At 33.8% G+C, this 14,234-nt stretch overlaps 2 protein-coding genes across 2 annotated transcripts in view; one reads left to right on the top strand and one right to left on the bottom strand.

Annotated features, from left to right (window-relative positions):
• The window catches only part of LOC138316651 (short transient receptor potential channel 4-associated protein-like), a 33,742-nt gene extending 29,753 nt beyond the window's left edge, over positions 1 to 3,989 (bottom strand). The window contains exon 1 of the mRNA XM_069258326.1: positions 3,846 to 3,989. Coding sequence (XP_069114427.1) covers positions 3,846 to 3,947 — 102 coding nt within the window. The 5' untranslated portion in view covers positions 3,948 to 3,989. The remainder of the gene's footprint in view (positions 1 to 3,845) is intronic.
• Positions 3,990 to 4,204: 215 nt separating this feature from the next.
• On the top strand, positions 4,205 to 11,316 carry LOC138315614 (uncharacterized). The gene has a single exon (XM_069256761.1). The coding sequence runs from the start codon at positions 4,612 to 4,614 to the stop codon at positions 6,304 to 6,306; it is 1,695 nt and encodes a 564-aa protein (XP_069112862.1). The 5' UTR covers positions 4,205 to 4,611; the 3' UTR covers positions 6,307 to 11,316.
• The last annotated feature ends 2,918 nt before the right edge of the window (positions 11,317 to 14,234 follow it).

Genomic DNA, 14,234 nt, shown 5'->3' with positions numbered 1-14,234 from the left:
ATCCGATTCGATCGAACCACGAATCCCTAGCCATAGTATTCCATAAAATCCGATTCGATCGAACCACCAATCCCTAGCCATAGTATTCCATAAAATTTGAAAGAAACAATAAAATTCTAGACTTATTTGATTTTTGGCCTAAAATTCCACTTTATATTGGAAATAATCCTCATCTTATCTGTTAATATTATATAACATCAAACTGAAATGCATGATCAGTGTCAGTAACTGAAGGTCAGTGAATTCTTTTTGGTGGGAGGTCTTCATATATCAACGCATCAATTATACAATAAAAATTAATCTTTATATCAACATTTATCTGTTCTCTAAACACCAAAACAAAAAATACCATATTTGAACCAATAAGCGCCAAAGGGCGTTTAAAAAATTTTTAAAAAATGCAAAGGTGCTAATAAGACGAAACTGTTGCAAATCTATACAGTTTAGTAGTTTTGGTCTTTATTTATGCCTGGGCAATTGAAATTGATGAGGTCTCAAAAAGGGGGAGGGGAGCTTATAGGGACATGGGCTCTTATTGTGTCGAAAAAGGTACTCATAATTTGTAAACATCATCAGTTAGATAACACAGCCGGTTTTGAGTGTCTGCTTTAATTATGTAGAAATGTCTTATGAAGACATATTGGACAATCGGTATTTGTTATCTATAGTCAAATTATTAACATGAAATTAGCTATAATTATTTTCTCTCTATGTCGTGTTTTTATTATTGCCATGCTGACATGTAAACATAGTGAAAGTTTCATTGATTTATAAATTTGAATCAAACAGTGTTGCTAGCTTCAGTTTTAACTAATGACAGCATGTGTACAAATCATTGAACTTTCAGTTGAACTCGGAAGTGAAAAGAAAACAACAAATCAATGAAAACACCGAAAAAATTCAGCCTTCCATTGTATCTTATCATATTCCATGTTAACTCTATGAAGCATAAATAATTTTGGAGAAAAATCACTATCCACAAAAATTAGAAGTGACGAATATTCATATCTGATCTTTCTTAAAGATTCGCGAGTACTTGAGTGCTCTTAATACTCCTTGCCCTAATACTCGTAAATATTAAGGCTGTAGATCATGAAGCAGGTGGTGATACAATCCGATCCACAATTCACACCTTACTATTCATGGATCGTGCCATGAATCCCTAGCCATACAGTATTCAACAAGAGGCCCATGGACCTGAACGATCACCCGATATTTTATAAAAATTTGTAATTGTAATTTACTAGCAAACTTATGTCTTTCGTTCGAGAAATAGAAACATACATCTAATAGGTCTACATACAAAATTTCATTAAGCTTGGTGCATATTTACTCACATTACTGTGTTCACAACGTTCAATAATTATTATTGCAAAGGGTAATAACTCCATAAGTTATTCAAATCAAGCTTATTTTCAAACTTGATTGAGATATTTCCGATGTTAGTCTACAGACAAAGTTTCATTAAGCTTGATGCATATTTACTCAAGTTATCATGTTCACAAGATTCAATAATTAGAATTGCAAAGGACAATAACTGCGTAATTTATGATCTAATCAGGTCGATTTTCAAACTTGTCCGAGATCTTCTCAATTTAAGTCTAAATACAAAGTTTCATGAAGCTGAGTGCATATTTATTCAAGTCATCGTATTTACAAGATCAAACAATAATTATTAGTGCAAAGGGTAATTACTCCGTAAATTATTGTTGGATCAAGCTGATTTTTGAACTCAACTGAGATATTTAAAATGTTAGTCTACCTACAAAATTTCATTTATATTAATATCAAATGTTTCGCATAACTAGCGATGTCTGAACAATCTCAGCAGTACGAAAAGCTCTTCTGGTAACTATCCAAGAGACACTTTTTATAGCTAGCCTATGAAATTGTAGCAGAGGCCTTGCTCATACTTATAATTAGTGTTTCCCACAGGGAAAAAAAGGGCATGGTGCTGAGTTTTGAAAAGGGCACTTTGGCCGTGATAAATAACCATCAGAGGGGCACAAAGGTTATATCAACGACTTCCAATACAAGGGAAAATCTTTAAAACTGTCTTGTTTTTTATTCAATTCTAATATTCAAATATCATTTAAATGCTTTAAAGTCTCTGAGTTGCTAAGTAATATCAGGACATCTATTTAATTATTCTGAGTGAACAAAATTATTTTGGAATTGTAATCTGCCGATCACATGATCATGACTATAATTGATTCACAAGAAAGATCTAAATTTCATTTATATTAATTAAAAGAATGGGAAAAATGCAAAATGTATTCCTTTATTTCAATGCAATTACCTTTATTTTAATGTATATCTTTATTGAAATATTAAAAATACTGTATTGAATTGAATAAGATAACATGTTTCATAATAATGGAGAATTAATCAAAATAATGTTCTAAATTCACAAGCACTAAATTAAGAAAATACAGATAATTGTTAGAGTAGTATTCAAAATATTTTAATTCAATCTGATAGAGAAAAAAGTTGATTTCTTTTAATTTGATTTATTTTAATTACTTTGCTATTAATAATTTTATTATTATTAATATATCTTTTCTAAAAATAAATTCACATCGAAATTCTAAAAAAATAATACCGTTTTCATTTTAAAAAAACGTGAATATTAGTAAAAATCCTGGAATTCAATACCTCCGGATCTACTTTTACAATACACCAAAAATGGCGGCCATTACGATTGCAAAGCTTGTGTTTAACATTAAAAACGTGAGTAAATAATTTACAGTTGTAAGCAGTATTTGTTTTTAAAGTAATGCTAACTAGCTGTAGTCATATATCTTATTGAAAGGCCAGCTGATTGTTTTCTTGGCTGCAGATCGGCTGCTTGACTTCAGCTTACGTAATACACAGACCTGAAAGTGACACCACAAGCCAAGGTGGAAATAGCCCAAGGCTGCTAATTAGGGCCACTGGGGTGTTGGTCAGGGAGTGGTCACACCTCTTTTGTTTACTTAATTATCAAGCCACTGCCTGGTATTTTGGTAGTTTAGTAAAAGTGTACTGGAGACAAACAGGGCAGGGCGTTAGGTTATAGGGGCATGGCGTCGGGTAAAAAGGGCACGGCGCGGCGCCATGCTAATCGGAGCTGTGGCAAACACTAATAATATTGGCACAAGACACCATGAATTTTAATTAGAAGACTTTCAAGAATTAGAGTAATGTTTTGCAAATTGGGCTTCAATCATCTTAGTGACAGCGCTTTGTATAGATGTGTAGGATGATTTTGAAAGTAAAATTATCGCTCTTTCCAACGATAGTAACCGTTTTTATGAAGATGTGCTAGAAATGTGTTTTTAAAGCCGCTAAACTAGGGGGGTTGGAAATTTTGAGTCTAAGAGCTTTCCAACCTTTTTATATAATATATATAGTACTATGTAGAGTATTATTTTTACCGATTTTTGATCTTGACCCCTAAAACGCCTAACATGGTCTTAGGGCACTCTGGTGGGTCCATAATTATATAATCTGTAACAAATTCTCGGATCTTGTGGGTTGCATAGGTCAAGCATGCGCTTCAAAAATGTCATTCAAGACAAAAGTAAACACAGCAAAAAAGAGCTCAATGACAAAAAAAAAACCTTACATTTCAAAGATTCGATTCACCCAAAACAATAATTGCAGGGCTGCTTAAAATTGAAAAAACACAATGTATGAACAAATAGCAGGATTACACAAGGGATACTTCAAGGAAATGAAATCGAATAGGGTATGGTAAACTATCACGTAGGAAGGTCCTTATGACAAATTGAAAATGGATACAACAATGTCAGCAACCATCCCAATTCTAAGACCGATTTTCCGCATTTAGAGGCTAAACTCACCTGACTTATTCGTCTGTATGCATTTCCTGAATATTGCCATAGTTCATGAGCAAGGAATACAGAATTTTTGTTCACAGATTTGGCTAATTTTCGCCCAAGCATATTTCTTTCGATGAGATCTTTTCTGTGCTCGGCGGTAAAATTTTCATGCGCACATAATTTGCGCATATCCGCAAAGTCGCTTCTATCATTACACATAAAAACATCATTGTATATAAATATTTGTATTGAATATTTTCTTTGTATTGAATTTTATTTGATTTAAAAGTATCCTTTCATTATCATGCACACCGTACCACATAAAGAATTGCTATTTTAATGCGGATTATTATTTTAAATGATATAAGCGACCGGGTACTTGTTGTTGAACAGGGTTACCCTTGGAGAGAGGTCGGTATGAAAATTATTTTTCGGTAAAAGAATTGGAAAATGTCTATTTCAAGCGAATGGAGTCGACGGATCATTATTCTGGACGATTGCCGTGGAGTAAAGACGTCAATGAAAAGTAGTTGTTTTAACCAGTAACAACTACAACTACATCTATGGCCCGTGCTGGTTTTGCGTTCCCTATGTTGCTTGAACGGAAAATATGAGAACACTGAAAAGAAAGGTTTCATTTTTTTTATGTGGGGGAATGGTATCACGATTAACCTTGATATTGGACTGTGTCAACTTCAGCGTATCTAATGAAATAATTTATTTATGGCATATTATTAATGCAAAATCCTAAATAGCCACAGGCACAATTCCAGAATTTTGCCTGAAAATGTCTTATGAAAACCACATGGAGAATGAGCGAGATGTCACGAGCTGTCTGATCGATTTTAGTGATGGAAGTAAACACACTGACAGAAGTACATTCAAAACAAAGCTCAACTGTGATTGGGCTGAAGCAGTTACTGGATGGCAAAACATAGTCCCATCACCGCAATATGTTCCACATCATGTCTCAAATGTGATCAGGAAGAGGAAATCAGATAAGTTGCCTGAATGGCAACGTAGTGCAAATATTGATCATTTTGCTGATATGCTTGGTGAAAACTCTAAAGCTGGGGTACGTTGTGTTGGAGATGACTTTGAAAACTTTCCAATACCTCCATGGAAAGCAAATGTTGAACAAGGGACCTTTCGCTATGTTCCTAACAATGGATTTTATAGAACAATCAAATTTCTGACATTTGATGACAGAAGGGAATGGTTCACAGTCACAAAGAAACAGCCTGAAAAAGTTTCAATGAGTTGGCAGAACAAGAGATTCCAAAAGGAATTAAAACGTCAATTAAGGAGAGAATTCTCAAACTTCAATCACTACCGTAATAGACAAAGTCCAAGTGTGTCTATGCAAGATTCTGTTGACACTTCTGCAGCTACAAGTGAAAACCCAACTGCAAGGAGCGAGTCTCGCCGATCCATGAGGCGGATCAAAAGTACACATTCACAAAGTAGCTCAACAAGTCACATGTCTGAACCTCAAAAGCTGTCAGAATCTATCAGAAGTGCCCCAGTGGGTAACCACCTTCAAAAGTCCACCAGTGACTTATATATTGAAAATTTTACACATAGGATTACTGCTTTAGAAGAAGAGTTAAAGCGAGATTCGAGAATTGTGAGAAAAACCCACGATGAGCCAGCTATAGTAACAAAGATCAATTCAAAATCAAAGGGTCATAGTGTGAAAGACCTTACACAAAAACAACGTGAAAAGGACACAACACCACGCCAACCTCCACCTTATAAGGAGGTCATGTCTAAGGAATCATTTGTAATAAAACCTGTGGGTAACCGGGATCTCAAACCAATCGAGAAACATGTTCCAGTTGTACAAGGTTCAAATGTAGAACATGTTGATAAACATGCTGTCGCTCATCATGCGTCTGACAAACATTCTGTTTCTCACCATACAACAGATAAACATTCAGTTGCTCATCATACAACAGATAAACATTCTGTTGTTCACCATGGGACAGATAAACATTCTGTTGCTCATTATACAACAGATAAACATTCTGTCACTCATCATGTAGGGGACAAACATTCTGTTGCACACCAGCTGAAATACACTACAACTGCAGGTGGAGATGGAGCTGTTCTCAATCTTTCAAATTTTCAAAATCAAGAAAACATTGTGGGAGGTGAATTAGACAAAACTTTGCATTCTTATAAGGTAGCCATTGAAACAACAAAACAGTCATTATTTCAAACTTTGTCTGCAACGAAAATCAAGAGGAGAGCATCCGGGAAAGGATTTACCTCTCCTGCTACTGTAGGTGCCTGTGATAACTCAAATAATGATAATGTTCCTGAAAAAGTAGGCAAAAATGGCCATCCTAGAGGGCATGGTTCTTCAATTACTCAAAAGGAAGTGAAAGCACATGATAAGAAAGCACCTATTGTTGGAATATTACCAGAGATTGCCGGGAAAAGACTAGAAGTACCTCCAAATGGCCATCGCTGGTTGTAGTAAATGTTTTAACTTTTGTCATATATAGGTTGTTGATATGTCATAGTAAAGAAAGTTTTGGGTGCCTTTATTCCAGGTGGGTTTTTGTTTATGTTTTTTTGTTTTTATTTTTTTTTATTTTGTCATTGTGATGTTGTTTACAAGAAGGAGGATTGGTTAAAAAAAAATCAAAGAAAACTGAAATCATAATTATATATCAAATTTAATATCTAAAAGTGAAATACTAGATAATTGAAATTTTTTAGATGTACGCAGTGAAATTCAGAAAGAAAATCAGTACGATATTCCAAAAGAGAAAGCTTCAGATGCTGAAGTTTTAATTAAACTTTGTTTTCCTTTTGAACCTTAAACTACATGCTCTGACTAAATTGATTAATCTAGAGAATTGTTCCCTTGATACATTTTTGACTGTCTACAAATATATAATTATTATACATTTCTTTTGAACGAATGGTCAGTATGAAGAAATTGATAAAAATGTGTGTTTTCTGACTTGTCACCTCATGTTATAATAGTGTTCTTTTCAAGTTTTTATGTAGTGTTTTTGTAAATTATATTTTTATTTTTCTATACTTATTCATTTACAGTATTTATTATATATTCTACTTGCCAATATTTCAAACATGTCAGATGTTCTTACTGTAGAATGCACTAATTTGAACTCCGCTGATCACTAAAATCCATACCTGTGTATTCACATCTTTTTTGAGGTATTTTTCAATACCTTAGGGCTTTAGTATAACTTTGTAACTTTAGTAACTTTATTATAACTAATCTAGATGACAAAGGGCTGTAACATATAGTTTAAGAATCTCTAGGTATTGGGTTTTCTAAATGTTGAGACATAATATTTATAAGTGTGTCCACAAACTTTCAACACCTTACCATATAAAGATAGTTTCAGGGTTACAATACATACCTATCACTCAATCATTATCTGTCTTTGCAAAACTTTTCATTTCCTATGAATCTGATTTACTGCTCAATGGTATTAAAATTGCAATATTTTCAATTTTTTTCGCAATATGTATATTTCTAAAATTATATTATGTATTGGTAATATTTCATATATATATAATTTCAAAATGTATACATATGTATATGCATTTGTTAATTGAATTTGTAGCGTTGATTTGCGCATCCAATTTATATTTTATAAGATCTCACAATGTCTAAGTATTTTAATCAAATGTTTAGAAAAGAGCTATTACTGTTTTAAAAGCTATATGATCAAAATCAAATAAGCTTTCTTGTGAAATTGTAGAATTATTTAGGAAATTGTAGAATAAGAAAAAAAGAAATCTTTACACAATTTACAATGCAATATTTTATTAAAGGTAGGTTTCGCCCAACCAAATAAATATTTTTTTGTGAAATGCGATAAACGGAAGAAAAGATGGAAAAAACATATTAAAATACCTCAATTTAATTTCTTTATGCGTTTGAGATTGAACAAATGTGTCTTGAATACAAAATTGAAGGAAATCCTTGATTTTATTACGGTGTCTGTCATATGCAGTATGCAAATGAAGCTGCGATGGATTGTGTTGTCGAAGTTTCGCGCATGCGCATTGTCACGCACTAAAAGTAAACAAAATGGCTGAACGAAAGTGAAATTTAACTCACCACGTGCAATGCCGTTACACGAGTCCCAACAGATTCGGGCAAGTTCCACTTGAGATGTGGCTTCTGTTTCTTCTATTGCACATGCCATCTCTGAATTTAATTCCCTATATATATCCTAGGACGCTAACGAATCCATTATAATTTCCTCCACTTTGTTGCCGATTCAGATATATTTTTCTTTATCTCACACACTTTCGTTCAGCCATTTTGTTTACTTTTAGTGCGTGACAATGCGCATGCGCGAAACTTCGACAACACAATCCATCGCAGCTTCATTTGCATACTATTTTGTCTGACGGACACCGTAATAAAATCAAGGATTTCCTTCAATTTTGTATTCAAGACACATTTGTTCAATCTCAGACGCATAAAGAAATTAAATTGAGGTATTTTAATATGTTTTTTCCATCTTTTCTTCCGTTTATCGCATTTCACAAAAAAAATATTTATTTGGTTGGGCGAAATCTACCTTTAAGGTGAACCTGGTAAAAAGAGTTTCATCCTTAATTCTAGATGTTAAGCCATTATAATTGATTTTTAAGGTCAACTTTTTAATTCAATCAACAGTTGACCAAAGAAGACGTAATTTTTGCACTAGTTTGGTAAGGCATTAGCAGTATTAGCACATTTATAATTCTCAGATGTAGCTGTAGGGAGTAATCTCCTTATCACAATGTACAGTGAACATATAATTCTCCACATGGTATCGCATTAGGTGCAGGTGCCAACTATGGTAGAGGTGTCAGAGTAGGTCAACATTTGTAGGTGTTACATAGACATCATAGCTCATATAGCTGTCGTGTCATGCATGTCAAAAGCACGTCATAAATTTGAAAAAAAAACCTTTGATAAAAAGTTTGTTATACTACCACAAACAAATTTGATGTATTCGTCCTTCTTTTGTTTCATTATTGACCATTTTGAACAATGTCACTTGTTAAACATTAACAAATAAATATTACATTGTTTCATCCATTTGTTCCAGTAGATTTTAAATAAATATGTACCTACTGTGTACAATATGTTGGCAGATTCACTCTGAATGACTATGAAATAGTCAATAATCTGAATAATCAAAAACAAAAAGCCCTGCAATGTAGTATTAGTATACTGAATAGTTTGTAGGTACATGTATTAATAAATTATGATGGCAACCTTATGACACTATTCTGGTTTAACATATATGCTGTTAGACTTTCTGGGTTTTTTTTTTTTTTGAGAAGCAGAAAAATAATTGCAGTACGTTATGGGTAATTAAAGATGCTCCACCACTGACAAATAGTATTTTTTCACTATCAAAAACAGGAGCAGACGATTTAGTATTTTTCTTCCGTTACAAAAGTTACTTATTTTACACCATTACCAACATTGAGAAGTTTCAGCTTCTCATTTTACTTCAAGTTAAAGATATAAAAAATAATTAATTGCATCCGGAAAAAATTCCATGGCACTATTTCCTATATGGAATGAAGTACTGATTGCGCCTGCACCAAAGGCAAAATAATCTTTTTTATTTTATTTTTTGTGTTAATTAGATATATATATACATGATTAAACACCAATTATTGTTCAAATGATGAATATCATTTATGCTCTGTCGGCGGTGGAGCATCTTTAATGATTGCAATATCCAACAAAAAATGTTCGTATGACTCTTGATAATACATAGAAAGACACAGAATGTCTATTAATCAGCTACCGTATTCACCTACTTTTAGGCTAATATCTGCACAGTACGTATTTCTGAAAATATTAGAAATCATTTAAGTGAACTTTGACTTTTAGTTCAGGCTCTAGTCTAGATATTGAATTTAGGGTCTGAAATTTTTACTCTATACTATGCAAATTTACTACGTGATGGGTTAGAATATTTACAATTCAAACTTTATGTAAACATGCACTTACTGTACATGTATATATCAGATATATAGATCTATAAATACTATACGATATGTGTATTCTGTTTGGCAAATTACAGAGTAATCTGATTTTGCAGGTATCGATAGGCACTGACTGTGACATCATTGATTTGTGAAAAATGATATGTTGTTTTTTCTGAAACATGACGTTACCCATACAAAACATGACAAAACAATCAATGAAGGGAACCTATATATCCTTATAGGGCAGATAACTGTAATTTGTAAATACATTGTACTGTCTATTTAGTTATACATGCATTCAGGTATAATATAAACGTTACAATATGCAAGGTGCCTTTCATATTACATAGCAGAAAATCTTTGAAAATTTAAAAAATATTGTAATGGTAAAAATATGGTATATATATATATGTCATGTTTACAAATTATTGCCTTGTTTATATATGCTACTGATGCAATTTGATGAAATGTTGTCAATTTTTCAATAGATCAGAAATATAGAGCTGTAAATATCAATTGTATCATGACATGTCACTTAGCAGTCATTCAAGAGATTTTCAAGGAAAAAATTAACAGAGGCAGTAATTTTATTTCACCAATTTTGGTATTGTGTCATTGATGATACAAAAGTATTGATTCCTGCTGAATACAGAGGTTTGGAGATACCAAAACAACGTGGGTGGAGTATGATTTCAGTAGTCCCACCTTCTGATGATTATGACATCACCAAATCACATCAAAATCTGACATCACAATCACCAGATGGTGGGACTATAATTTGTGAATTGTACTTCACCAAGTAATTTGGTATTTCTTAACCGATATATTACCAGTATTCACTACTGAATATTGACATATGCAATAAATATTACCGAGAGGAGTTCATTATGTACTTGTGAGTATGCATATTAAGTTTGTTATCTGTGATATATTGTCCGACGTAAGATTCATGAAACATGTTTTTCATATTTTTGTTTAAATTTTAATGTTATACGATATTTGCTGAACATATCAAAGACAAAAAGATTTGACGTAAATGTCCATGTTGGGTTTGTACTATCCCAATTTTAATGTGAAAAAATGTTGAATACATGTACAATGAACAGTCTGTAGTTAAACATATCAATATACTATATGCATATTTAGAAGACTATGTACATATTGTACATGGTTTATGCTAATTTATTTGTTTATTATTGAAAGTGTGTAAATATATGTGTACATGTATATTGAAATTGTTGAGTAGGTTTATCACACTAGATGTTATACTTATCACACATAGTGTACTGTGATCAATCGTGGGTCTCCGACGGTGCATACAACTGTGTCTGATGAACATTTTGTTGCTGATGTTGAATATGCCCATAATAAGTGCTGAGCTAAATGAAGATATTCCTTTATTGATGTTGATTTGTCAGGTTGAAGTATTATAGATAGAAGTACACTGTATTTGTTTTTGATGTTCATGGTGATTAAATCCCAGTTTCTGTTTTTAAAAAAAGTGTGTCTGTTTGATATTGTTCAAATTACCGGTACTGATACAAAAATGGGAGCGTTGGACTTGACATAGTCCATAGGACAGATAAAGTTAGTTTCAAATGCCAAACAAAAACAAGATCACTTCTTCTTTGATTTTTTTAGTGACATTTGTTTTATGAATATGATGCTTTAAAGATGCCGAAATTTACTTTAGAATTCCAAAAAGATAATGGATGTGAAAAGAAATCCGGAATTGACTATTTACCTACAGTGATTAAGAATTGTAGTGTAGTGGGATTGGACTGGGTTGATTATCAGTGACCAGGTAGCTCAGTCAGTAGAGCACTCGGCTAGTGTTCAGAGTAGCCATTACATTTTCTCCTCTCCTGTAACAGAAGTGAACAGTTGTTTTGTGATCATTCTGATCTATGATGAGTAGACATTTCTAACATCGACAAAGGAACACCTGTGGTACCTGCAATAAGGCAGTCACGTGCACGTGGAAATCCAGTGCTATATGTTGTGATTCGTGCAATACCTGGTACCATGTGGACTGCCAATATATGGACCACAGTGGAGTCTCATAGGATTACATTCAATGCAGACTAACAAACTTTTCATCTACACTATTTGACAACAACATTAGCATAAATACATCAAATAGATTCTCACAACTAGACACAGATACAGACCTTAATATGCAGAACATCACCACCAGCCCAGGACCTCCCACTGCATCCTCCTCTCCAATTAAACACAACAAAGATATCACTAGGAAAAATAAATTCAACCAGCCAATCCGCATAGCCACTATTAACTTCCAATTGATCTCCAACAAAAAACCAGACCTCGATCAAATATTACACTCTTTAAAACCAGACATCATCATAGGCACAGAAACGTGGCTAAACACAACATCTTCCTATGAGTACTTCCCGATCCAAGAATACACAGTATATAAGAAAGACCGCAAACAAAATAAAAAGGGACAAAGTCATGGGAGGGGGGGTTACTAATTGCAGTCACAAACAAATACCGCTTAGAACAAATACAAGAACTTGACACTGATAACGAATCCATCTTCATCAGCATATTCATGGCAAACTCGCACAACCTCACAATAGGATCTTACTACAGACCACCCTCAGACAAAGGACATTCACGTGAACAATTAGAAATCTCCATGAAAAGACTAGGACATAACAACAACACAATTACTTTCATTAGTGGAGATTTCAACTTACCACACATAGATTGGCAAAACAACACAACAATTCCAGGAAAAACAGACACAAAACTTCACCAACAACTACTTGATATTATAGACGACAACTCTCTCACACAAATGACTACCAACACAACTAGAGGTGACCACATTCTTGACCTAACACTAACAAATCGCCCTTCAATTGTCAACAAGACTGAAACATCACCACCGATAGGGAGAGCTGATCATGACATCATATTCACTGAAATTGATGTGCGACTCAAGAAAATTAGGAAGCAGCCCAGGGACATCCCCCTATATGGTAAAGCTAACTGGGACAATATTAGAAATGACCTGACTCACATCATCACGAAACTGGACGAACCAACAAACCAAACAATAGACGACCTCTGGAACCTTTTTAAGAACACACTTAATGACTCCGTAGATAAAAACATACCAAAAAAAACACATCACCTATAAATCTAAACTACCATGGATAACACAACCCATCCGTCAACTCATGAAGAATTGTAAAAAAAATACATATACAGAGCAAAAACAAACAAGACCAAGAGCTCAAACAGAAATACAAAGCATGCAAATCAGAACTACAAAAACGCACTAGAAATGCATATCTGAACTACATAGAAAAAATAATATAAGACCTACCAATAGATGAGCAACAGCAAGAGTCACCCCAGAAAAGAAGAAAATACAACCCCAAAAAATTATTCTCATACATCAAAACAAGGATGTATATGAGATCTCACTTATAAATCCTTGATCAAAACAACAAGAAAAGAGAACACAGATATCACAGCACTAAGAAAGGATGGACACCTAATGACAGACACCACTTGTAAGGCAAACATATTAAATGAACAACCAGCCTTCACAACAGAACAGGATCACCCCATACCAGAAAAAGGACCATCACCACGCCCAGTCATGCCTGATATTAACATTACACTACAAGGAATAGATAACCTCCTTAAAAACATCAACCCACACAAAGTAACAGGACCAGACAATATACATGGCAGACTATGAAAAGAACTTAGGGACATAACAGCACCCATACTTACCAAACTGCTCACTCACTGTCTAAATACAGGCACATTACCAACAGATTGGAAACACGCAAACGTAAACCCCATATACAAGAAAGGCGACAGATACAACCCCACTAACTACAGACCAATATCACTCACCTGTATCACATGCAAACTTATGGAACATATCATTACAAGCGCCACAATGTCACATCTGGAGAACAACAACATACTTTACAACTTACAACACGGCTTCAGATCATCCAGATCATGCGAGATACAACTTGCCACATTTATACAAGACCTCGTAAGTAATAATAAAAGCAACAAACAGACAGGCATCATAATCACGGACTTCACCAAAGCCTTTGACAGAGTCCCACACAGACGCCTACAATACAAATTAAAATACTACGGCATAACAGGCAACACACACAAATGGATCACAGGCTTTCTCTCAAAACGCACCCAAACTGTAATACTTGAGGGAAATCAATCAAATAAAATACAAGTAACTTCAGGAGTCCCTCAGTCAAGGAACATGTTTGGGCCCAATTCTGTTTCTCATATACATTAACGATTTCCATCAATACATGCAGCACAGCACACTAAGATTATTCGCAGACGACAGTATTATATACAAAACAATAAACAACAAAGACGACACAATAAAACTAC

Source organism: Argopecten irradians, chromosome 2, assembly GCF_041381155.1.
Source record: "Argopecten irradians isolate NY chromosome 2, Ai_NY, whole genome shotgun sequence".
Taxonomy (NCBI): domain Eukaryota; kingdom Metazoa; phylum Mollusca; class Bivalvia; order Pectinida; family Pectinidae; genus Argopecten; species Argopecten irradians.
The sequence above is the reverse complement of the archived record's forward strand: the minus strand, read 5'-3'. Positions and strand labels throughout refer to the sequence as shown.